This window comes from Cetorhinus maximus, chromosome 18, assembly GCF_964194155.1.
Source record: "Cetorhinus maximus chromosome 18, sCetMax3.hap1.1, whole genome shotgun sequence".
NCBI lineage: Eukaryota > Metazoa > Chordata > Chondrichthyes > Lamniformes > Cetorhinidae > Cetorhinus > Cetorhinus maximus.
This window is the reverse complement of record NC_135896.1, coordinates 322,430-347,306: the sequence shown is the minus strand read 5'-3', so window position 1 is coordinate 347,306 and position 24,877 is coordinate 322,430. Positions and strand designations below refer to the sequence as shown.

Here is a 24,877-nt window from a genome sequence, read left to right as displayed (position 1 = left end):
TGGAGGGGGTGTTGGGAGGAGGTTGGAGGGGGTGTTGGGAAGAGGTTTGAGGGGGTGTTGGGAGGAGGTTGGGGAGGGTGTTGGGAAGAGGTTGCATGGGGCGTTGGGAAGAGGTTGGAGGGAGTGTTGGGTGGTTGGAGGGGGTGTTGGGAGGAGGTTGGAGGGGGAGTTGAGGAGGTTGGAGGAGGTGTTGGGGGAGGTTGGAGGGGGAGTTGAGGTGGAGGGAGTGTTGGGGGGAGGTTGGGGGGGAGTTGAGGAGGTTGGAGGGGGTGTTGGGGGGAGATTGGAGGGGGTGTTGGGAAGAGGTTTGAGGGGGTGTTGGGAGGAGGTTGGAGGGGGTGTTGGGAGGACGTTGGAGGGGGTGTTGGGAGGAGGTTGGAGGGGGTGTTGGGAAGAGGTTGGAGGGGGTGTTCGGAGGAGGTTGGAGGGGGTGTTGGGAGGAGGTTGGAGGGGGTGTTGGGAAGAGGTTTGAGGGGGTGTTGGGAGGAGGTTGGAGGGGGTGTTGGGAGGAGGTTGGAGGGGGTGTTGGGAGGAGGTTGGAGGGGGTGTTGGGAAGAGGTTGGAGGGGGTGTTGGGAGGAAGTTGGAGGGGGTGTTGGGAGGAGGTTGGAGGGGATGTTGGGAAGAGGTTTGAGGGGGTGTTGGGAGGAGGTTGGAGGGGGTGTTGGGAGGAGGTTGGAGGGGGTGTTGGGAAGAGGTTTGAGGGGGGTGTTGGGAGGAGGTTGGGGAGGGTGTTGGGAAGAGGTTGCATGGGGCGTTGGGAAGAGGTTGGAGGGAGTGTTGGGAGGAGGTTGGAGGGGAAGTTGAGGAGGTTGGAGGGGGTGTTGGGGGAGGTTGGAGGGGGAGTTGAGGTGGTTGGAGGGAGTGTTGGGGGAGGTTGGGGGGGAGTTGAGGAGGTTGGAGGGGGTGTTGGGGGGAGGTTGGAGGGGATGCTGGGAAGAGGTTGGAGGGGATTTTGGGGGGATGTTGGAGGGGAAGTTGGGGGGAGGTTGGAGGAGGTGTTGGGAGGAGGTTGGAGGGGGTGTTGGGAGGAGGTTGGAGGGGAAGTTGAGGAGGTTGGAGGGGGTGTTGGGGAGGTTGGAGGGGGAGTTGAGGTGGTTGGAGGTGTTGGGGGGAGGTTGGGGGGGAGTTGAGGAGGTTGGAGGGGGTGTTGGGGGGAGGTTGGAGGGGTGCTGGGAAGAGGTTGGAGGGGGTTTTGGGGGGATGTTGGAGGGGAAGTTGGGGGGAGGTTGGAGGAGGTGTTGGGAGGAGGTTGGAGGGGGTGTTGGGAGGAGGTTGGAGGGGCTGTTGGGAGGAGGTTGGAGGGGGATTTGGAAGGAGGTTGGAGGGGCTGTTGGGAGGAGGTTGAAGAGGGTGTTGAGGAGGTTGTAGGGGGTGTTGGGAGGAGGTTGTAGGGGGTGTTGGGGGGAGGTTGGAGGGGGTGTTGGGGAGGTTGGAGGGGGTGTTGAGGAGGTTGTAGGGGGTGTTGGGAGGAGGTTGTAGGGGGTGTTGGGGGGAGGTTGTAGGGGGTGTTGGGAGGAGGTTGTAGGGGTGTTTGGGTGTTAGGAGGAGGTTGGAGGGGGCATTGGGGAGGTTGGAGGGGGTGTTGGGGGGTGTTTGGAGGGGGTGTTGGGAGGAGGTTGGAGGGGATGTTGAGGAGGTTGGAGGGGGTGTTGGGGGGAGGTTGGAGGGAGTGTTGAGGAGGTTGTAGGGGGTGTTGGGGGGAGGTTGGAGGGAGTGTTGAGGAGGTTGGAGGGGGCGTTGGGTGGAAGTTGGAGGGGGTATTGGGAGGAGTTTGGAGGGGGTGTTGGGAGGAGTTTGGAGCGGGTGTTGGGGAGGTTGTAGGGGGTGTTGAGGAGGTTGGAGGGGGTGTTGGGGAGGTTGGAGGGGGTGTTGGGGAGGTTGGAGGGGGTGTTGGGGAGGTTGGAGGGGGTGTTGGGGAGGTTGGAGGGGGTGTTGAGGAGGTTGGAGGGGGTGTTGGGAGGAGTTTGGAGGGGGTGTTGGGAGGAGTTTGGAGGGGGTGTTGGGGAGGTTGGAGGGGGTGTTGAGGAGGTTGGAGGGGGTGTTGAGGAGGTTGGAGGGGGTGTTGGGAGGAGTTTGGAGGGGGTGTTGGGAGGAGTTTGGAGGGGGTGTTGGGGAGGTTGTAGGGGGTGTTGAGGAGGTTGGAGGGGGTGTTGAGGAGGTTGGAGGGGGTGTTGGGGAGGTTGTAGGGGGTGTTGAGGAGGTTGGAGGGGGTGTTGAGGAGGTTGGAGGGGGTGTTGAGGAGGTTGGAGGGGGTGTTGGGGAGGTTGTAGGGGGTGTTGAGGAGGTTGGAGGGGGTGTTGAGGAGGTTGGAGGGGGTGTTGGGGAGGTTGTAGGGGGTGTTGAGGAGGTTGGAGGGGGTGTTGGGGAGGTTGTAGGGGGTGTTGAGGAGGTTGGAGGGGGTGTTGAGGAGGTTGGAGGGGGTGTTGGGGAGGTTGTAGGGGGTGTTGAGGAGGTTGGAGGGGGTGTTGAGGAGGTTGGAGGGGGTGTTGGGGAGGTTGTAGGGGGTGTTGAGGAGTTTGGAGGGGGTGTTGGGGAGGTTGTAGGGGGTGTTGAGGAGTTTGGAGGGGGTGTTGGGGAGGTTGTAGGGGGTGTTGGGAGGAGTTTGGAGGGGGTGTTGGGAGGAGTTTGGAGGGGGTGTTGGGGAGGTTGTAGGGGGTGTTGAGGAGGTTGGAGGGGGTGTTGGGGAGGTTGGAGGGGGTGTTGGGGGGAGGTTGGAGGGGGTGTTGGGGGGAGGTTGTAGGGGGTGTTGAGGAGGTTGTAGGGGGTGCTGGGGAGGTTGTAGGGGGTGTTGAGGAGTTTGGAGGGGGTGTTGGGGAGGTTGTAGGGGGTGTTGGGAGGAGTTTGGAGGGGGTGTTGGGAGGAGTTTGGAGGGGGTGTTGGGGAGGTTGTAGGGGGTGTTGAGGAGGTTGGAGGGGGTGTTGGGGAGGTTGGAGGGGGTGTTGGGGGGAGGTTGGAGGGGGTGTTGGGGGGAGGTTGGAGGGGGTGTTGGGGAAGATGCGGGGAGATTAGCTACAGAGTTGAATAGTTCTGTAAATGTCGTGAGTTCTTTGTAGCCACATTCTAACGTCAGTCGATTGCTCTTTGACTAATTCTCCCCAGAGGCTCAGTATTGAGCCTCTGATTTCACCATGGTTACCGTCACTCTACTCACTGCACACAGGGGTAATGAAGGAAAGACAAAATCTACATTTGTACATCCCCTTTCACAATGTTCCAAATCACTTTACAGACCATTAAATACTTTTGAGTTACATAGAAACATAGAAACTAGGAGCAGGAGTAGGCCATTCGGCCCTTCGAGCCTGCTCCGCCATTCATTATGATCATGGCTGATCATCCAACTCAATAGCCTGCTCCCACTTTCTCCCCATATCCTGCTGTCGCAGTGGCATGAGTGCATCATGTGTCCAATTGTGTTTCTGTCTCCTAGCTGCTGGCTTGTTGACACCATGGTTCAAAGGTCTGCACTATCCTTCACTCCACAGCTTCTACACCATCGCTGGGTCAAAATCCTGGAACTCCCTCCCTAACAGCACTGTGGGCGTACCTACACCACAGGGACTGCAGCGGTTCAAGAAGGCAGCTCACCCCCACCTTCTCAAGGGTAACTAGGGATGGGCAATAAATGCTGGTCCAGCCAGTGATGCCCACACCCCATGAAAGAAAAAGAACTATGTATAGTTGCTTAAGGATGTGCACTAGTGGGTGCTTATCCCATTCCACAGCAGCCACTTGCTCCCTGGGCTACTGCGCCTCCCAAGGATGCCCCCAATCATTAGGGTTCAAGGTGACTTCTGCTTCTTCCTTGATCATTGTGAGATTGATGATCTTTTGTGATATTTCGAAGATGACAATCAAGCTGTTGTTGTCTCCCCTGCCTCGCAGATTGTAGCAATGAGGTTGCCATGTCACCCGGTCTTCGGTGTTGTGCCTGTGCAATAGCCTCCTCATGTGGCTTGCCTTAATCAGCACCTTCTTCAGATTCATCACCTTCAACGTCCTACTCATCCAAGGAGACGTCTAGCTCCTCCATGTCTCCCTCTGGCAACCCACCCCCACCCTTGCAGGGCTAGGTTGTACAGGGCGCAGCAAACGATGATGTGGAACCACCCTCTGTGGTGAGTATTGGAGAGCCCCACCTGATCAGCCCAAACATCTGAAACGCATCTTTATGAGGCCAATCTAATCCATATCTAAGGTCTGCTCTATTAAGGACCTTATGGCTGATTTGCAGCATTGTATCTCCCCACAGATTCACTCTGCGGATGACAGATGGGCGTCATTAGCCACGTCTTTAGAGTATACCCCTTATCACTGAGGAGCTAACCCTGTATGTGCCGAGGGCCCTCAAAGATCTGTGGTACCTGTGAGTAACTCAAGATGTACAAGTCGTGTGAGCTCCCTGGGTACCGAGCACAAACATGCTGGACCTGCTTTCTGTGAGCACAGGTAAGCTGGAGGTTGAGAGAGTCAAATGCTTTCCTATTAATGAATCTTAGAGGCTGCTGCCAGGTAGCTCTCAAGGCTACCTGTGTGCATTTGATGGTGGCCTGTATTTGCGGGAAGCCTGAGATCGCTGTGAATCCCACACCTCTGACAGCCTGACTTGCTTCATCCATGCAGAACCACATGTAATGGTGAGCCTTATGAAAAGGCATTTGTCACCCTCCTTATGTATTTGTGAGTCACCAATTGTGAGATTCCGCAAAGGTCCCAGTGGAGCCCAGGAAGGGTCCACTAGCAAAAAAGTTCCATGTGGCAGTAACCTTCAGACACATTGGCATCGCTGGCAGCATGAGTTCCTCACGGAGAAATATGAGCGACCACATCCCTAGGCAAGTGAAGGTATCTGTGGCACTGTCTTTCACTCATCTCCATGTATGAACTGTGTCTTCTGTAGTCCCTTGGTTGCATCAATAACTTTGTGGATTCTCCCCCTCCTTGTCAGGGTCTGGCTCTGCCTGGAGCCCCCACTGGCTCTGGTTCCTCAGGGTGACAGGCATCCCTGAGCTCTGCCAAATGTTGACTTGCTCTTCTCCTCATTCACATCAGTGTTATCTGCAGACTTTATCCTCCACTCTTCCTTGTTTCTGTGAACTAATACAATTGAGTGAGCAATGCTAGCCCCTGTTGAATTATCTTGCTCTATAACAAGGCACCAATAAATTCCCCAGCCCTTGTCTTTTCCACAGTCTGCACATCGCACACCAAGGCCACCCCCTTGCAGGATGAACAAAAACAAAAAGTGCTGGAAAAACTCAGCAGGCCTGACAGCATCTGCAGGGAGAGAGAGTTAACATTTCGAGTCTGTGTGACTCTTCTTCAGAGCTAAAGGGCAGTTGAAATACATATTTCACCACATTTTTACTGCCCTTTAGCTCTGTAGAAGTCACACAGACTCGAAACGTTACCTGTGTTTCTCTCTCTGCAGACGCTGTCAGACCTGCTGAGTTTTTCCAGCACTTTTTGTTTTTGTTTCAGATTTCCAGCATCCGCAGTATTTTGCCTTTACCTTGCAGGTTGATGTCATCCTGGAGGACAACAGGTTGCTGATCTTTCCCCTCGGATTTCAATACATATTCACAACAAGGGCCTTCATTGGGAATCAAAGACCCAAGTCCTAGGAGCCACAGTCAGTCTCTTGTGTTGCTGTCCTCCAGTGGCCTTTCCAACAATGATGGATACGCAGTCCTTGCACCTTCTGTGCTGACTGTAAGACTCAGGCCTTGAACGTCAGGACCAGTGAACTGGGAAGATGGAGGCCTGTAGGGTCCATGCTGCCTCTGTGAGGATCAGATTCCTGTTCAGACCATACGCACCCTAGCGCCTAAACTTAATGGGTTCCAGCCTGAAAACGCACATGAGAAAAGGAGCCAGGCTCATTCATCATGCATGAGACCCTCGAGTCCCACACTCAGCTGAGCCGTGCTCCCCATGAGCAGGAGAGTTATAGGGTGTCCCTTCAATCAACCAAGATTTGCCCTGCTCAACTCCTTCCACACGCCCTAAGAACCCTCTGCAACTGGCTTTTTTTAGCCTGTTTTTCGAACTGTCATTGCAATGTGAGCTGGAAAATGGTGCTGCTGATCTTCATCTGGGAGACCAGCTTCCAAAGCTCCCCGTCATCCAGCAAGTTCCTCCCATCCTCTTCAATCCTCACCGCCTCCTAATTCCCCTTCCTCCTATCACTATCCAGACTCGCCGTGTTTGCCTTGACCCTGTCATGATCCATGTGAATATTCCTGTTCTCTCCCTGAACCCTTTCATGTAGATGTCCCCACGCCCTTTGTTGACCTGAGCCCTCTCCTTCTTGAGGCCACATGCACCCTGACTTTCTGACACCCCCTCCCCACGAGGCCAATCGACACCCCCCACGACTTTTCAGCCTCTGACTTACAGGATGCAGATGCCTCCCTTGACCGTCATTGTCCATCTGCTTCACAGTATCATGCCTCCAACTCCCAGGGCCAAATTCCTTAGGTTACTGACCATGCCCTGCACACATCCACACCGTGCATGACTGTCACTGCCCACAGAGGCATTCCTCTTCCCAAGGCATGTGTGCCATGCAAAGCCCGTTTTATAACTCTTTCCACGGGACAGTCTTTCACTACTCCAGTCTGTCCCTTGCCTTCCCCTCCGAGTCCTGCCCCCCAACTCCTGTGTCTGACTTGCCCCTCACCACTGCTCTTGCCTCCTGTACCCAGCCTTGGTGCAGCCTGTGCTGTTAAACATAGGGGAAAACAACATCTACGGGTCTCAAAGTCATTGATGAAGTGAAGCTTACAGGTGCACACCACTTATATAGAGTCAGGAAACAGGCCGTTCTAAATTCTCGCTGGCAGAGCGCTTAATTTGGAGAGGAAATTTAATTCTGGCAAGTTGGCCTTTTAATGAGCATTCATGAGATGCAAATGAATGCAGCTGTGGTTCCCAACAGAGATCAGTGAGAAATTATACCCGCCTTTAATTCGCCAAAGTTAGGAGAACAAAATTCCCAACTAATTTCCCACTGGCAGGAAACTAACTTTTTCCGTCACACCAAATTTAGTGTCTCTGCCCGCCACGATTCCTGCTGGCGGGAGAGGAAAAATCCACCCACGGTTTCAACTCTGTCACCTTTCATCAGAACTGGGAAAAAATAGTTCAGGTTATTTCTGTTTTAATTTCAGGTTTCCAGCATTTACTGTATTTTGCTTTCATATTAACATTAGGCTAACTGCTCGGTGGTTGCTGGTTTGTTTGCATCTCCAGTCCTCTGGTACCAGCCCCTTATCTAAGGAGAGACTGTGACCAGAGCCTGTGCGATTTCTATCCCAGCTTCCTTCAATATCCCAGGATGCAACCCCTTTGGGCTGAGTGACTTCTTTTTGCTGCAAGACCATTAAAAGTGTTTTTTTAGAGGGGACAAGTCAGTTGTTACATTGATTAAATAATTCGTCCCTTTTAATGTTAGTATCTCCTCTGGAGTTCACTGTCACTGTTACTGTCACTGTCACTGTTACTGTTACTGACATTGTCACTGACAATGTCACTGTTACTGACACTGTCACTGACACTGTTACTGACACTGACACTGTCACTGACACTGTTACTGACACTGACAATGTCACTGACACTGACAATGTCACTGTTACTGACACTGTCACTGACACTGTCACTGTCAGTTACTGTCACTGTTACTGACACTGTTACTGACAATGTCACTGACACTGACAATGTTACTGTCACTGTTACTGTCACTGTTACTGACACTGTCACTGACACTGACACTTACTGTCACTGTTACTGACACTGTCACTGACAATGTCACTGTTACTGACACTGTCACTGACACTGTTACTGCTTCAATTAGACATGGCTGCTGGGACATATATCATCCTTGTGTCTTATCACAGTCAGCTCATTGTCAGTTCTTATCACTGACAGGTGCTATGAGATGGATGATGAGATCTATTTACTGTCATTCATTGTTCAGAGTGAATTGGAAATTCCAGTCTTTGTTTGGCCCAGTCAGGCCTGTTGCAAGTGTCAAACCTGAGGGAAGTTTCACAACTTTCACACCTTCAGCAATAATTTCTGCTTTGAAAAAGGCTGAGGCCGGGATTTTCCGTGCCCACTAGTGTCGGGCGTGCTCGGAGCTGTGAGCAGGCAATATGGTGAGAAGGCCAGAAATCGGTTTCATGACGTCGTGAAACCAGTTTGTGACCGTCTGCTCAGCCCATCAATGGCCGGGCGCGTTCCCCGCAACTGGATTCGGGAGCCTCATTGTAATCCAGCTGCATATCATTGTAAGGCCAACCCAATGGACTCATCTGCCCCACCCTCACACCACTGGATCGTCCGTCCATGTCAGTGCGATTGCACACCAGTGCAGAACACATCTGGACAAGTGTGACATGCAGAAGCCGGGACTTAGCACCAGGGCCTGCCTCACATCGCAGATCCCGAGGAGCAGAAGATACTGGAGCCCGACAGCAATGGGACCCTGGAGGAACACCCATCACACACAGGGCGGATTCTCATTGACATGGCTCCACTGGGAAGCAACTCATGGAAGGTGGAAGGTGACCAATGAGGGTCTGTTCACAACAGATGATGGTCGAGGGGGTGGAGAGGAAAGTCTGGCTGTGTTTGGGGGAGGAAGATGTACCGGTCTGGGGGTGGGGGGTGGTAGGAGAGGAAAGCCTAGGATCAACTGGGAGAGAAAGAGGTGTTGGGGGTGGGGCTGAGGTTGGAGGGGGGGTAATGAAAGTGTCAGGGTGGAGTGAGATTGGGAGGGGGGAGGGAGTACAGAGGAGGAGGGGGAAACTGGAGAAGACAGCAACTGGGGAGGTAGGTATAAGGGGTATGGTGTAAGTGAAGGAGTTTGGAGGGGGGAAGGAGTGTAGAGTGGAGAGGGAGTCCGGGGGGAAGGGAGGGGAAGGGGTGCGGAAAGGGGAGTCCAGGGGGAGGGGAAGAAGTGCGGAAAGGGCAAGGAGTGAAGCTGCAGGAAGAAGTAAGGGTGGAGGAAGCCAGGAAGGGGGAAGAGGTAAGGGTGTCTGAAGGAGTCAGGAAAGGGTGTCTGAAGGAGTCGGGTAAGGGTGTCTGAAGGAGTCAGGAAAGGGTGTCTGAAGGAGTCGGGTAAGGGTGTCTGAAGGAGTCAGGAAAGGGGAGCGACTAAGTGGAGGGTGGAGTTGGATGGGGGGGTGGGGAATGGAGCGGGGAGTCCGTTGTGGGGGAAGGGGTTCCAAGGAGGGAAGGGATCCAGAAGGGGGGATGTCAATGTCAACGTGCAAGGGAGGGGTCTGACGAGTCCATGACTGCCTCCTGGGGAGCATGGTAATGAGGGAATAGTGAGAATGCCTGAGGGCAGAGTGAGGTGGTAGGGTGAGAGGGTGAGGGTTTGACAGTAGAAGGGATGGCGAGTTTGGTTGGCGGGGACTCGGTGGTAGGAAATGGACCCTGGGGGTGGGAAGGAGGAGGTCGGGGGGTGGGATTTTTGGGAAAGAAGGGAACGTGCACGTTCACCTGGACATCCCTGAATGAAAAGGGTTGTGTCCGGTAGGTGACAATGGGGAGGCGGAAGATGATGCCAGGGGGGTTGACAGTGATGGCAGAAAGGCAATGGGTGACTGGGGGAGGGGAAAAGAAGGGGGAACACACGAAAAACTGAATCCAGAGCATGTCCAAATCAAAAGTGAAACGACAGTGGTGGTGGGTGAGACCGGGTGCTACAGGGGGAGGGTGATCAGTGGGTGGGCGGAGATGTAGCTCAGCTCAGATAGACAACTGAAAGCAAACCCCAGCAGGCAGCATTGGGAATGCTCAGGACAGTGAGGTGAGTGTGATATGTGAAGGATTCGCGTTCTTGGAGAGTGCTCACATGAGGGGACAGGGGACGGGGTTGAGGTTTCTGAGTGTGTGAGTTGAGAGCGATGAGAAGCATGAGTTAACCTGGTGGAACAGATTAGCCCATTCATCCTCTGGTGGCACAGGGTGGCTGTCCTCTGGCAGGGCATTGGCGCTAACCACCTCTGCCACCGCCTCCCATGCTGTATTGGTGATGTTTTTATTCATTCTCGGGGTGTGGGCTTCACTGGCTAGGCCAGCATTTATTGCCCATCCCTAATTGCCCTTGAGAAGGTGGTGGTGAGCTGCCTTCTTGAACCGCTGCAGTCCATGTGGTGTAGGTACATCCACTGTGCTGTTAGGGAGGGAGTTCCAGGGTTTTGACCCAGTGACAGTGAAGGAACGGCGATATATTTCCAAGTTAGGATGGTGAGTGACTTGGAGGGGAACTTCCAGGTGGTGGTGTTCCCATCTATCTGCTGCCCTTGTCCTTCTAGATGGTAGTGGCCGTGGGTTTGGAAGGAGGCTTGGTGAGTTCCTGCAGTGCATCTTGTAGATGGTACACACTGCTGCTACTGTGCGTCGGTGGTGGAGGGAGTGAATGTGGGCTGCTTTGTCCTGGATGGTGTCAAGCATCTTGAGCATTGTGGGAGCTGCACTCATCCAGGCAAGTGGAGAGTATTCCATCACACTCCTGATTTGTGCCTTAAAGATGGTGGACAGGCCAGAGAAAGAGGAGGAAAAGCGAGTGAAGGGAGGTGATGGGGGGTTGACTGAGATGAGGGGGTGATGGAGTGACAGGGTGAGGGGGGAGATGAGGTGAGGGGGTGATGGCTGAGGGGGTTGATGGGGTGACGGGTGATGGGTTGAGGGGGTGATGGGTTGAGGGGGTGATGGGATGAGGGGGGTGAGGGAGGTGATGGGGTGAGGGGGTTGATGGGGTGACGGGTGAGGGGGTGATGGGATGAGGGGGGTGAGGGAGGTGATGGAGTGAGAGGGTGATGGGGTGAGGAGCAATAGTTTATTGAAGTTTGGAGCAGTGATTGTCAATGAGTGGTGTAAACGGTACAGTGTAATTGAGGCTAGAGGTGGTGCCGTTTTGAGCAGTGTAAGAGCAATATTCTTAACTTGACAGCTCTGGTGAGGTCATTAAACTTTTTTCTACATTGCAGGTACAGCCTGGCATTGACCTCAATGACCTCTTCCCACTTGCCATAGTTGTTGCTGACAGGAAGACTTTCTCCTGAGTTGAATTACCCCAGGCCTTGATCTACAGCCATTTGTTTGTTGAGAAGAATTTCCTTCCACCTGCTACACAGTGAAATCAAACAGGGACTTGTTCTCCAAGAAGGAAAGGGAGGGGCTGAAGGGGAAACTGTCCAGGGCCCTATCAATGAATCCTTGGTTGAGGAAAAAGGAAGAAATTTCAGAAGCACTGGTGACATTGTCAAAACAAACACATCTTCCCCTCATCCATCCTCGCAGCATTTCCTCTACCTCAGAGGTTCTGCTATTGCCATTTCCACCTCCTCTAGACCCATCTTTTGTTTCTTTATTTATCCCATTACCTTCTCCTTTGTCTTCCACCATCACCCTTTTTGCCATTTAATCTCTCCAGCCTTCCACCCTATCACAGACCTACCCTTTCGGTCTTTCCACTTTTGGCTGCACTTGTGTCAAAGCTGTTTGTGCTGAACAACATTCAGTTCTGATAAAAGGCCACTTACGTTGTCAATGCAGATTGAGCTGGATTTGCTGGGCCCTGTGAGTACCGTCTAGGAGGTGAGTGGATCAGGAAAATAGTGTTGGAAAAGTCCCTCAACATTTTCCTGTCTCTGGGGTGTGGTGTGGGGGTTCCAGATCGGGAGCCTCTGATTGGCTCGGTAGCATCTGGCGTGCACTCACCATCTTGAATAGGATGGTGAGCATGGAGGCAACCAATCAGGAGCCGTCCCACCCACCCATCCCCGCCTCGGAAGGTTGTGTTGGTGGGCGGACTGATGACAGCATAGGGACATGGGTCATGGGGACACAGATCATGGCTCATGGGACTTCTATATGGGCCAGCTGGTGTGGTGCCAAGCCTGTTCTCATTTTCACTCTTTACACCTGTGACATTTCCAGCATTTTCTGCTTTTATTTACTGCACATCTAGTGACTCTGAGTGAACTTGGACAGACTGGAAACTAAATCTGGTCAGTTTCTCAATCTCACACACATCAGTTACTAAAGGAAAGGTGCAGTCAATCTCCTGCTGGTGTAAATGGTTCTCATCTATTCACACACTCTCTGCAATGTTGAGTGTTCCCCAACTCCCTAATCCAAAGTTAGGGCTGAATAAAGAAAGGGCATTCTGCTGTACATGTGGGAATTAGGGTTGGAGCACAACAGTGAGCCTAGAAAATCCTTTCTGTTATTAGGAGGGGAATTGACAGGAAGAAGCATCAATACATCGCCTTCCACATTCCTTCTCAAGTCAAGTGTGATGTTGGTGACTTCCCTGGACACAGCCCTGCCCTCCATTGTCACTTTGCAATACTTATAAACAGAGCGAATTCTTATTTTTTTCAGACCTGTGAATTGTTTAAATTCTGAAAACCTAACACGGTTTGAAAAGTACTTAACTTTTTGAAGTCACATATTCTCTGATCGTCTCCTGTGGAATGAACTTCATTCCTTTGGAACTTTGTCCCCACCGTGTGCCCTGTGGATTTGCTCTTGCTCTCTGTGTGTATGGCTGTAGGTTTTTTTTTTGATATTCTCTGTATTTTGCTCCCACTCACACTGACAAACCCTTGGGTTTTTTTGCTGGGTTTTTACAGCTTCTATTCCCAGACGGTACGTGACACATTTCCGTCACCAGCACGTGACTTCCAGCTTGCTGGGGGCCTGTTACTTACCAGAAATGGTTGGTTGAGACTTTAAGAAAAGTGAGATGAGAGGTGCAACAAGTGAGAGACAGAGAGAGCGCACCAGGGACTGCTCCGAAAGGCATGGCTCGGGACTCTGACAGCAGCGACAGCACTTACAGCAGGTCTCAGCCATCCAGCGGCAAACAGGTACATCACCACTGGGACTGCTGTCTGCTACAGGGACATGCAGGAATTGCGTTTGAAACGGGATGTGAAATGTATTGCTCAATCTTTTTCAGGGTGAATGTCTGTGACTAAATGTCAGTTCTTTTGCCTGTGAGATTTTGCACCATGTGTCAAAGCAGCCACCTGTTTTCTCTCCTTTCCCTTCCTTTCCGGGAGTTTCCGCTGTTGCTGGGCTAGTTTCCATGGTTCCTGATGAGCAGAGTTCAGTGTTGTGTGAAGTTTGCTGAGTTGGTGACAGTTGACACAGAGGCAGGGCCAGTCCTATTGCCCTCACTATCTACACACGTGCACACACACACACACACACACACAGCAGCTTCAGTGTGGCCACAGATCCGGCTTCATTGCCAGTGCAGTTTGGAACTGAAGTCTCTCTGCTCTTTATGCTCAGCTCAGCTCAGTCAGACCCCCCTTTTTTTTTTGGTTTTAATATTTCCACAGTCAGAGACTTTCAACATGATTACTCTGAGAAATGACCCATATGTTGTAAAGGAGGCAGAGGCCGTTTCCTCACACATTACATTTTAACAGTAAATCTGCACAGCTTGCTTCCAGTTTAGTTACCAACATTCATCAGCTTTCTGCAGTTGTGTTCGAACTCTCCCCTCTTCACATACTTTTAACCTCTGCATTGCCAACAGAGACAAATCGGCAGAATCTTATTCATTCCAGTTTTCATATGGTTTTGTCTAAGTTGTCTTTCTGTTGGAAGTATTGATTTGTTATTTGAGTGATTGTGATCGCACAAAAAATGGATGCCTCTAAATCATAAAATATAAAAATAATTCACTGTTCAAAAGGAGCAGGTTTAGGAATGATAATTGCACTCCCAGCCAGTGATTCACTGATAGTGTGTCCTCTTCCACAGCTAATTCGAAAGGATCTCTTTACAAAGTGTAGGGACACATTGGGACCAGGCAGTGATGTAACAACAGCAGAATTCCACTCTCACTGACAAAACCAGCCATACTTCTGGTGCTACTATTCAGCTTCAATCCTGCAGTGCATGTTACTGTAGTAACTGTACAGTAGTAGACGGTAGCACATTGGGTGTAGTTTCAATATTCTCATTTCCACAGTTGTACATTTTGCACAATGAAAAGTGCAAATAATAAAAACTCAGAAATCTATTACTTTGCTGTTTTGAGTTCATCTTAAGCAACTGACCAAGTGGACAATAGATAATTCACAGTGGAGATATGGGAAGAGCTGAATAGATTAAACTGCATTGTACTCTAACCCCGTGTTGTATCTGTCCTGGGAGTGTTTGATGGGGACAGTGTAGAGGGAGCTTTACTCTGTATCTAACCCCGTGCTGTACCTGTCCTGGGAGTGTTTGATGGGGACAGTGTAGAGGGAGCTTTACTCTGTATCTAACCCCATGCTGTACCTGTCCTGGGAGTGTTTGACTGGGACAGTGTAGAGGGAGCTTTACACTGTATCTAACCCCATGCTGTCCCTGTCCTGGGAGTGTTTGATGGGGACGGTGTAGAGGGAGCTTTACTCTGTATCTAACCCCGTGCTGTACCTGTCCTGGGAGTGTTTGATGGGGACAGTGTAGAGGGAGCTTTACTCTGTATCTAACCCAGTGCTGTACCTGTTTTGGGAGTGTTTGATGGGGACAGTGTAGAGGGAGCTTTACACTGTATCTAACCCCGTGCTTACCTGTCCTGGGAGTGTTTGATGGGGACAGTGTAGAGGGAGCTTTACACTGTATCTAACCCCATGCTGTACCTGTCCTGGGAGTGTTTGATGGGGACAGTGTAGAGGGAGCTTTACTCTGTATCTAACCCCATGCTGTACCTGTCCTGGGAGTGTTTGATGGGGACAGTGTAGAGGGAGCTTTACTCTGTATCTAACCCCATGCTGTACCTGTCCTGGGAGTGTTTGATGGGAACAGTGTAGAGGGAGCTTTACTCTGTATCTAACCCCGTGCTGTACCTGTCCTGGGAGTGTTTGATGGGGACAGTGTAGAGGGAGCTTTACACTGTATCTAACCCCATGCTGTACCTGTCCTGGGAGTGTTTGATGGGGACAGTGTAGAGGGAGCTTTACACTGTATCTAACCCCGTGCTGTACCTGTCCTAGGAGTGTTTGATGGGGACAGTGTAGAGGGAGCTTTACTCTGTATCTAACCCTGTGCTGTACCTGTCCTGGGAGTGTTTGATGGGGTCAGTGTAGAGGGAGTTTTACTCTGTATCTAACCCCATGCTGTACCTGTTTTGGGAGTGTTTGATGGGGACAGTGTAAAGGGAGCTTTACTCTGTATCTAACCCCGTGCTGTACCTGTCCTGGGAGTGTTTGATGGGGACAGTGTAGAGGGAGCTTTACATTGTATCTAACCCCATGCTGTACCTGTCCTGGGAGTGTTTGATGGGGACAGTGTAGAGGGAGCTTTACACTGTATCTAAACCCGTGCTGTACCTCTCCTAGGAGTGTTTGATGGGGACAGTGTAGAGGGAGCTTTACACTGTATCTAACCCCGTACTGTACCTGTCCTAGGAGTGTTAGATGGGGACAGTGTAGAGGGAGCTTTACACTGTATCTAACCCTGTGCTGTACCTGTCCTGGGAGTGTTTGATGGGGTCAGTGTAGAGGTTAATTTCTCTAACTTTAGCCCTTTGTGAAACAATGTGTAACGAGTGGAAAATGTTCCATTCTCTGATATGGATTGTTAAAGGTGTTTTATAAATGCGAATTCATTCTTTTATCTGATTTATAAGGGGATTCTACATCTACTGGAGCAAAAAGATATATGGTTGACATATTTTGAAAGCTGTAGATAATTAAAGCTGCATTTCCAGTCACTTTATGTGAAATGAAGTTTTGAGATGTCTCTAATTACAGTTGTGTTATACAGTACGTGTTTTTTATTTTGTGTTATACAGTACGTGTTTTTTAATTTGTTCCCATGCGGTAGTTCTTTAAGGTTTAATTATGAGGACAGGTTGCAGAAACGTGAGTTGAAGGATGGTCCAATTGAGGTGTTTAAAAATAGTTGAAGGGTTTGAAAAGTTCACTTTATGAAACCATGGTGGGGAAATACATGGGGAGGCACTTTAAACTGAGAGGCAGGCCAATGAGGGGGATGTCAGGAAGCACTGCTTCACATACAGGGGAGGGAGAGTCTGGAACTCTCTCCTGTAAAAAGCTGTTGAGGCTCAAGATTGGTTTTAATTTTCAAGACTAAGATTGATAGCCGGTTGTTGCATAAGGGTTAGGGTTAGGGTGATAAGCAAAGATCAGTCGATGGAATAGAATTCTCCACCTGGCACAGTCTGGTTCAATAGTGGTACAGGCTCACTGGGGTGAAGGTCTCGTCTTGTTCCTGTACATCAACCTGCACAAGTTCCTGAGGGATTAGCTCAGCAGAGAGCTTGTAAACCTGGCCCAAATTTTATCAATTGTTAACTCCTTCAAACATTCCTGGGTTTGTCTGATGTCTGAAATTTCCAGAGATAAAGTTGGTGACTGGTAGCTGATTATCGGTGTTGAGAGACTGGGAGATGAGGAGGAAGGAAAATAGCAAAAATCTACATTTATGTGGAACCTTTAACATAGAATAAATGGTCTAAGACACGTGACAGAGCTGATATCAACCAACAGCACAAGTGTGACTCCTTTAACATGTGGTGTCTGTCCTGTCAGGCAGAATGATGTATCAAAGATTTTAACTTCACTTTCACACTCATGGTAATAGGCAAATTTTCATCTACTTTCCAAAGATAATATGGTTGAAATTTTTCATTAATCATTTTATTTTGAAAGGTTATTGAAAACATGTAATTTAAAGATGAGTGTGTCTGGTGTGACGCAGTGTAGCGTGAGACATATCCAGAAATCACATAGTTAATCAGCTCTGATCTGCTGCCACATGACAGTAATAGATGAAATTTAAACTAGGGGCAATTGCCATTGAACTGCTGGAGAGAGTAGAGCCAGTGTAATAGACAGCAACAGATAGGGTTCACTGCTCAAAATAGCATTGTGTAGATGGAATGCATTTTATAGTCATCCTTGAAACACTACTCTACACCCAGGATACCTTTCTATACACAGGACAATGTTGTACACAATTCAAATCTGTACAGTGCTGCACACACTGGGCACTTGCCTTTACCACAAAATAATCCAATGTCCTTCTACATATTTCCAGGAAAATTTTGAGGAGTCAAAGAAAGTCATGAGAAGGGAAAAGAATCGCCTCGCAGCTCAGAAGAGTCGACAAAGACAGACTTTAAAAGCAGACACACTACATCAGGTAAGGGAATTGAGTAAAAGATACAGACTGACTAGATCACCAGGGCTGGAATAAAGCCATAAAGTGACAGAGAAGGAACAGATGCCAAAACCAGGCAGCAGCTGCTTCAGGATCAGATTAGAGAAATAAGAGTTGGGAAAATGTACACAGAAGAGGTTCAGTCTTCAGCAAAGAAACAGGCCATTCAGCCCATCTGCTTCCTGCTGGCATTTATGATCTACACCATCCTCCTCGCACCCCACTCATCTCACTCTATCAACATATCCTTCTATTCCTTTCTCATTTGCTTATCTAGTTTCCCCTTAACTGTATCTATACGATTCACCTTGACCACTCTCTGTGATAGCCAGTTTCACATCCTCATAAAAGCAGGGATGTGCTGCTGAGGCTTTATAAGGCTCTGGTCAGACCACATTTAGAATATTATGAGCAATTTTGGGCCCCGTACCTCAGGAAGGATGTGCTGGCCCTGGAGAGGGTCCAGAGGAGGTTCACGAGAATGATCCCAGGAATGAAAGGCTTAACATATGAGGAACGTTTGAGGACTCTGGGTCTATACTCGATGGAGTTTAGAAGGATGAGGGGGGATCTGATTGAAACTTACAGAATACTGAAAGGCCTGGATAGAGTGGACATGGGGAAGATGTTTCCATTAGTAGGAGAGACTAGGACCCGAGGGCACAGCCTCAGAATAAAGGGAAGACCTTTTAGAACTGAGATGAGGAGAAACTTCTTTAGCCAGAGAGTGGTGAATCTATGGAATTCATTGCCACAGAAGGCTGTGGAGGCCAGGTCATTGAGTGTATTTAAGACCGAGATAGATAGGTTCTTGATTGGTAAGGGGATCAAAGGTTACGGGGAGAAGGCAGGAGAATGGGGTTGAGAAACTTATCAGCCATGATTGAATGGCGGAGCAGACTCGATGGGCCGAATGGCCTAATTTCTGCTCCTATGTCTTATGGTCTCACCACTAGTAGTGAAGAAATTTCTCCTGAATCCCTCTGATTGAATTTATTAGTCACTATCTTAGATTTTTGCTCCAGTTCTGATCATGTCTGACAGTTGGAACATTTTACTCTATGTCAACCCCACCAAACTCTTTAATAACCTTAAAGATCTCTACCAGCTCACCCCTCAGACTTTATGTTCGAAAGCAAATCGTCCCAACCTGCTCAATTTTCTCTTGTTGATATGTTCTCTTGGCTTAGGTATCATTCTAGAAAATCTTTATTTGCACCTTTTCTAGTGCCTCTTTTTCATAAAAACACAAGAAATAAGAGGAGGTGACCATTCAGTCCCTCGAGCCTGTCCTGCCCCTCGAGCGCCATCATGACAGGTCATCGGCCTTCGTTCCATTTTCCCACACGCTCCCCACATCCCTGGATTCCCTGAGAGACAAAATACCAATTGAACTCAGTTTGAATATACTCAATGACTGAGCATCCTTACACCCTCTGGAGTAGAGAATTCCAAAGATGGAAAAAAACAGTAAAAACTGGGAAACAGGAGTGCTGGTCCGAACTCTTCTTTCCTTCTGGGTCACAACCCTTGGAGAGAAATCTCAGCCCTAAATGATTGGCCAGTTATCCTGAGATTGTAACCCTCATGTTCTAGAATCTCCAGCCCACAATGTCACTAACACCTCGGTGCCTACAATGACAAGCCCCTAGAAAAGCACCTTCCAAACCCACGACCGCTACCATCTAGAAGGACAAGGGCAGATAGATGGGAACACCGCCACCTAGAAGTCTCCTCCAAGCCACTCACCATCCTGACTTGGAAATATATCACCGTTCCTTCACTGTCGCTGGGTCAAAATCCTGGAACTCCCTCCCTAACAGCACTGTGGGTGTACCTACACCACATGGACTGCAGCGGCTCAAGAAGGCAGCTCACCACCACCACCTTCTCAAGGGTAATTAGGGATGGGCAATAAACGCTGGTCCAGCTGATGCTCAAATCCTGCGAACGAATAAATGAAAAAACATCTTCTATGGTTCAGTGAGATCGCCTCTCATTCTTCTAGACTCCAGAAATTATAAGTGAGTGGGAGAGGCAGAGAGGGAATTAAACCTCTTAATGAGAACTGACATTGCCAGTGCAGTACTGAGAGAGTGCTGCACTGTCAGAGGGTCAGTACTGAGAGAGTGCCGCACTGTCTGAGGATCAGTACTGAGGGAGTGCTGCACTGTCGGAGGGTCAGTGCCAAGGGAGCGCCGCACTGTCGGAGGGTCAGTGCTGAGAGAGTGCCGCACTGTCTGAGGATCAGTACTGAGGGAGTGCTGCACTGTCGGAGGGTCAGTGCCGAGGGAGCGCCGCACTGTCAGAGAGTCAGTGCCGAGGGAGCACCGCACTGTCGGAGGGTCAGTGCCGAGGGAGCGCCGCACTGTTGGAGGGTCAGTGCCGAGGGAGCGCCGCACTGTCGGAGGGTCAGTACTGAGGGAGCGCCGCACTGTCGGAGGGTCAGTGCCGAGGGAGCGCCGCACTGTCGGAGGGTCAATGCCAAGGGAGCGCCGCACTGTCGGATATAAGATTCTAAGCTGAGACTGTTTGCCTGTTCAGGGCCACCCTGAAGTTTCACTGACCTTTATTTGAGGAACAAGTGGCTCTGATCAATATTCCTTTTCTAACAAAAACCTTGAGAATAGATTACTTTGTCCTTTTACCCTGTGCGGTGTGAGGCTCTTTGCTGCTGGAAATTGTGCCAATGTGTTTGCCTGCCTAGTAACATTTTAAAAATTAAATGATTGGCTGTGAGAAGTTTTATAATCTCCTGATTATGTAAAAGGCACAATGGAAATACAATTATTTTTCTAAATGCTAAATAACCATATGATGGAATTATAGAAAATTACACCACACAAAGAGACCATTCAGCCCATCTAGTTGGCACTGGCTCTTTCCAAGAGTAATGCAGTTAATCCCACTCCCCTGCAATTATTTCTCCGTCAAATATTTATCCAATTCTTTTTCGAGAGCTACAATTCCGTCTGTATCCACCGGACACACCGCTCCAGCCCAAATCACTCCTATCACCTCTGACCTGCTTTGCTGCTGAGTCCGGTTCAGCTTTCATCCTCGTGTCCCCATTACAAAAATGGCCCTGAGCACATTGCACTGCCTGCTGACTTCAACCAGCCCCGAAACTTCATCTGCTTCAATCAGCCTCAACCTCTCCCCGGGGTGAAGTATTCCATGATATGTATTCAGTCCGACACTTGGATGTTCCTGTGCCTGAGCACAGCATAGCCGGAAAGTTGATTCATGTGTGTGCAGTTCAGACTGAAGTCTATCCCACGCCTGCCTGCCCGATCCTGATGTATTCAGTAACTTTACGAATTGCACATGTGTCGTGACTGTTTCCTTTTGAGGGTTATGGGATTTTCAGGAAGCAGGAAGGTCTCTCCTCGCTCCCATTTTCTTTACGGGCAATGAGCTCATGACAGTTGATCCGGAGGGTGTGTGTTGTTTGTGTGATGTCCACACTCTTCCTAATACAGAGAATGTGCAGCGTTTCTCACAGAATGATAGCACAATGTCATGCTTGGAGATACATCTGTGGTTTGCCATATATGAAACTGTCAGAGGAAGCAGTGAATCTGGTTTGTAAGAGTGGCTGATGCCTGCACACTTCCTGCAGTTGGCTGGTTAGATGTGTTAATTTAAAAACTGCCCTATATTCTGAAATGAATAAATCAGATGGCTGTTTACCAGGAAGCTATTTAAGTCTTTATATATATAAAAAAAACTCCTCATCTACTCTGCCATTCTCTTTCTCTGTCTCTGTCTCTCTCTCTCTGTTTCCGTCTCTCTCTCTCTCTCTCTCGGTCTCTCCCTCTCTGTCTCATCATGTGTGCTTTGATCAGTTTCTAAGATAATCAGGGGTTTTGACCCCAAAATTTCACAGTAATAAAGAAATTATACAGTTTTAATTTATGACATGTGATAATGAAACAGTTGTAACCTGAAATGTGATATTTGAAGTTATTAGGACCAGCAGTCGCCCAGAGGAAGATGGGGCGGGGCTGACTGCATTATTCATGTCTTGTACTCAGTACCTAGATTCACAAAATAGTTTGCATCATAGCGAGTGTAGGCGAGAAAAGTTTAACTGTTTCCAGGAAAAAAATGTCAAAAATTTCCCTTATCTTGAGATCTGCCACCTCCTATGGTCAACAGCATTGTGAGAAAGGAGAGAAAAGTTAATCTTTTTGTCTGATAAGGATTGGAAAGTTTGTTAACAATATTCTGAGAGACACAGCAAAACCTCAGTAACTGACTTTGTTTTTAATTCTGGATTCCTCAACCCTGGTACTGAAATGCTCCTTCTTCCAAACCCTCTTTAAATTACCTCGATTCTTACTCGAAATGCGACTGACAATTACCCTCTCCATGTGCTCACTGACCAGGTCCAGGTCCAGACACTATCCAATCCATAGATAGTGTTACTCAGTGTGAGCGGCTGGGGGAGCACTGGGCCAGAGAGTGTGGGGAACTCGGACAATATTGATTCTGGCTCCTGCGGCCAGAGTTTTAACTCCACATTTTGCACATGCTCATCACCCACTCCTTCCCCAACCCAGAGGTCAAGCCTAATTGGTCGATTTGGTGCACGACTGATCCAGTTTCCTGTGATGGGGGAGGCCGGAGACCTGAGGGGGTGGAGGTGGACAGGTGGGGGGGAGGTCGGAGGCTTCATGGTGGGGGCAAGTGGGGGTCAGAGGTCATGCGGTGGGGGCGAGGGGGGTGTCGGAGGTCACGCGGTGGGGGCGAGTGGGGGGGGTCGGAGGTCACGCGGTGGGGGCGAGTGGGGGTCGGAGGTCACACGGTGGGGGCGAGTGGGGTCGGAGATCACGTGGTGGGGGCGAGTGGGGGTCGGAGGTCACGTGGTGGGGCGAGTGGGGGTCGGAGGTCACGCGGGGGGGTGAGGGGGGGGTCGGAGGTCACGCGGTGGGGGCGAGGGGGGTCGGAGGTCATGCGTTGGGGGCGAAGGGGGTCGGAGGTCACGCGATGGGGGCGAGGGGGGTCGGAGGTCACGCGGTGGGGGCAAGGGGGGGTTGGAGGTCACGCGGTGGGGGTGAGGGGGGGTTGGAGGTCACGCGGTGGGGGTGAGGGGGGGTTGTTGGTTGGAGGTTTTATGGGGAAAGTTGTGGGCTCCTCAGCTCGGGCCTGGTAGATGTGAAGGCCTCGCTTCCTGGATCCACCATGTGTTGACCTCAGTGAAGCTTCTGAATCTCAGGAAACCCGACCAATCAGAGTTAAATCCAAAAACCTGAATGGCAATTAGCATCAAGGCCTTATCCTCATCCTCATATTTAAAGTTGTGAACTGTCTCCATGAATTGTCCCCAGGCCCAGGGTTAAAGCTGACAAGTGGGTGGATTGAAGGAGGATTTGGGTTGGAATTGTTCAGATTTCACTCACCTCCAGCTCCTCCCCCCGAACCTATTGAGTTTAATAAAAACCCCCAGTGTGGGTCCAGAGCAATGTCTGAACTTTCAGAAATGTCCCTCCAATGTTTTCATTTCTTTTTCTCCAGGAAAGTGAACATTTGGAGAAAGAAAATGCTGCTCTACGGAAGGAGATCAAACAGCTCAACGAGGACCTGAAATACTTTAGTGCTGTTCTGAGAAACCATGAGAGTCTTTGCTCTGTAATGACTTCCTCAAATGAGGAGATGGTTTATCCGAATCATTCCTTCCACCAGACTCTCAGCAACTCTCCAGCGAGGCTCCACCTGTGAGACAGCATCGGAGAAAGAGAAACTTTGAAATTCAGACTGCACAGGACGGAGTGTGACAACACAGACTGGCCATGGGGACAGTGAGAGTGAAGAAACTGATCTTCCAGTGTCAGCTATTCCCTAAAGGAGCAGGCAAACTCCTCGCATACCTGTCATCCCTCTGCCCTTAGTCCTGCACCAGCCACACAGTGTTCTCATGCTGCAGTGTCCCACTGACTTGTTAAACTTCATCTGACATTGTTTATTATAAATACTAAAATCTTAAAGATGGAGCAGCAACTCCAACAATAAACACCAAGCGCAGACACACTGTCACCAGTATAATATCAAATACAGAATGAGTTTGAATTTGTCACTGGGCTACAACTGCAGCAGCCCATACACAGCAACGACAGGAGACAAACCTGACTATTATACAGTCTCTGAAAGAACTGAGCTGCTCCTGGTTACTGAGGAAAAGCATTTGGTCCTTACATCCCTACCCCAGAACAACTGCTCACAAGAACAGCCATTTGCACAGGACAATTCAAATCCTCCAATGCAGGGAATGTGACTGACACGGGGAGGTCACAGTGCATCTTCGAGACTGCTGTGCACTCTTATTAACTCGACTAGTGAACATTTCAAGCGCCGGGAACAGACAAGATGAGAAACTATTCCGTTAATCAACACTGCCCCCAATAGAAGCTTACAGATCTCATTGTGAACTGTTAATTACTAAGACTGTACAATTTACATTAATTAATAGTCTATAATTCCTCAATTGTGAACACATATATCTATGGACAGAGTTTCACATGATTACTAACAAAAGACAATTAGAGACCAGGGTGGCTGCTGGGAACAGTGGGGGGTAGAGCAGTGAAGATTGGGTGGGTGGTGAGATGATGGGAGGGGATGAGGGTGAAGATTGGGTGGGGATGAGGGTGAAGATTGGGTGGGTGGTGAGATGATGGGAGGGGATGAGGGTGAAGATTGGGTGGGGATGAGGGTGAAGATTGGGTGTGGATGAGGGTGAAGATTGGGTGGGGGTTAAGATGATGGGTGTGGATGAGGGTGAAGATTGGGTGGGGGTTAAGATGATGGGTGTGGATGAGGGTGAAGATTGGGTGGGGGTTAAGATGATGGGTGGGGATGAGGGTGAAGATTGGGTGGGAGTTAAGATAATGGATGGGCTGGCACCTCATTTTCCACCATTTTACTTGCCTGGTTTCAATTGTAGAGCCACAGCCTGGTGACACGTCACCATTTGAACTGGGAGCCGACTAACAACCTGGTAAGTCAGCAGTGAAAGCTGGTGACAGGATGGATTCAGAGCACAGGAGCTTGGCTCAGTGGTTTAGACAAGGAAGGTTGAGGGCCTCACAAGCTTTTGCCATAAGCTGCCCTTACCCCAGGGTTTTCCCTAGCCCACTCCACCCGTCCATACCTCCTTTATCAGGGACTGTTCCTTTGAGTTCCTGGAAGCATTCGGACCTTTCCATCAGGAATAGTGACACCTTCTCCCTGGGGCGTGACATCGCTGCCATTGGCTTTGGACAGGAGTAAGTGTTGGATAATTTAAATATTTCAATCTCCCTGGCCTCACACTCAGCTTTGCCCCTGCACCAGCAATTGCAACCCCCTTCCCCTCATCAACCCCAAACTGCCACAGTGAAAATCAGGCCTGCAATCTTTCATTGGGATCAGTAAGGATTTAGAAATCTCAGCAAGCTCTCGATGATGCTGTATCAGTAACACTGAAAGGATGTTGCTCAATCTCAGCAACCCCTCTCTAGTCTACCTGCTCATTATTGGTGTATAGGCCCACGAGCACACCAGAACCTTTCCCAGGTGTTACTGTACAATTCTTGACATTGTCACCATGTATTTCACCCAAGCCTGCTCATGTTTTAACTGACACTGACATGCGGACACAGATACAATCAAGTGGGAATGAGCCC

General features: G+C 49.8%; 1 protein-coding gene across 1 annotated transcript; it reads left to right on the top strand.

Moving 5' to 3' along the window:
• Positions 1-12,718: 12,718 nt before the first annotated feature.
• batf (basic leucine zipper transcription factor, ATF-like) lies at positions 12,719-23,708 on the top strand. Its single transcript, XM_078561928.1, has 3 exons — positions 12,719-12,892; positions 17,088-17,192; positions 22,731-23,708. Exons 1-3 carry the CDS (start codon positions 12,827-12,829, stop codon positions 22,932-22,934), a joined length of 375 nt encoding a protein of 124 aa, XP_078418054.1. The 5' UTR covers positions 12,719-12,826; the 3' UTR covers positions 22,935-23,708.
• Positions 23,709-24,877: the final 1,169 nt, after the last annotated feature.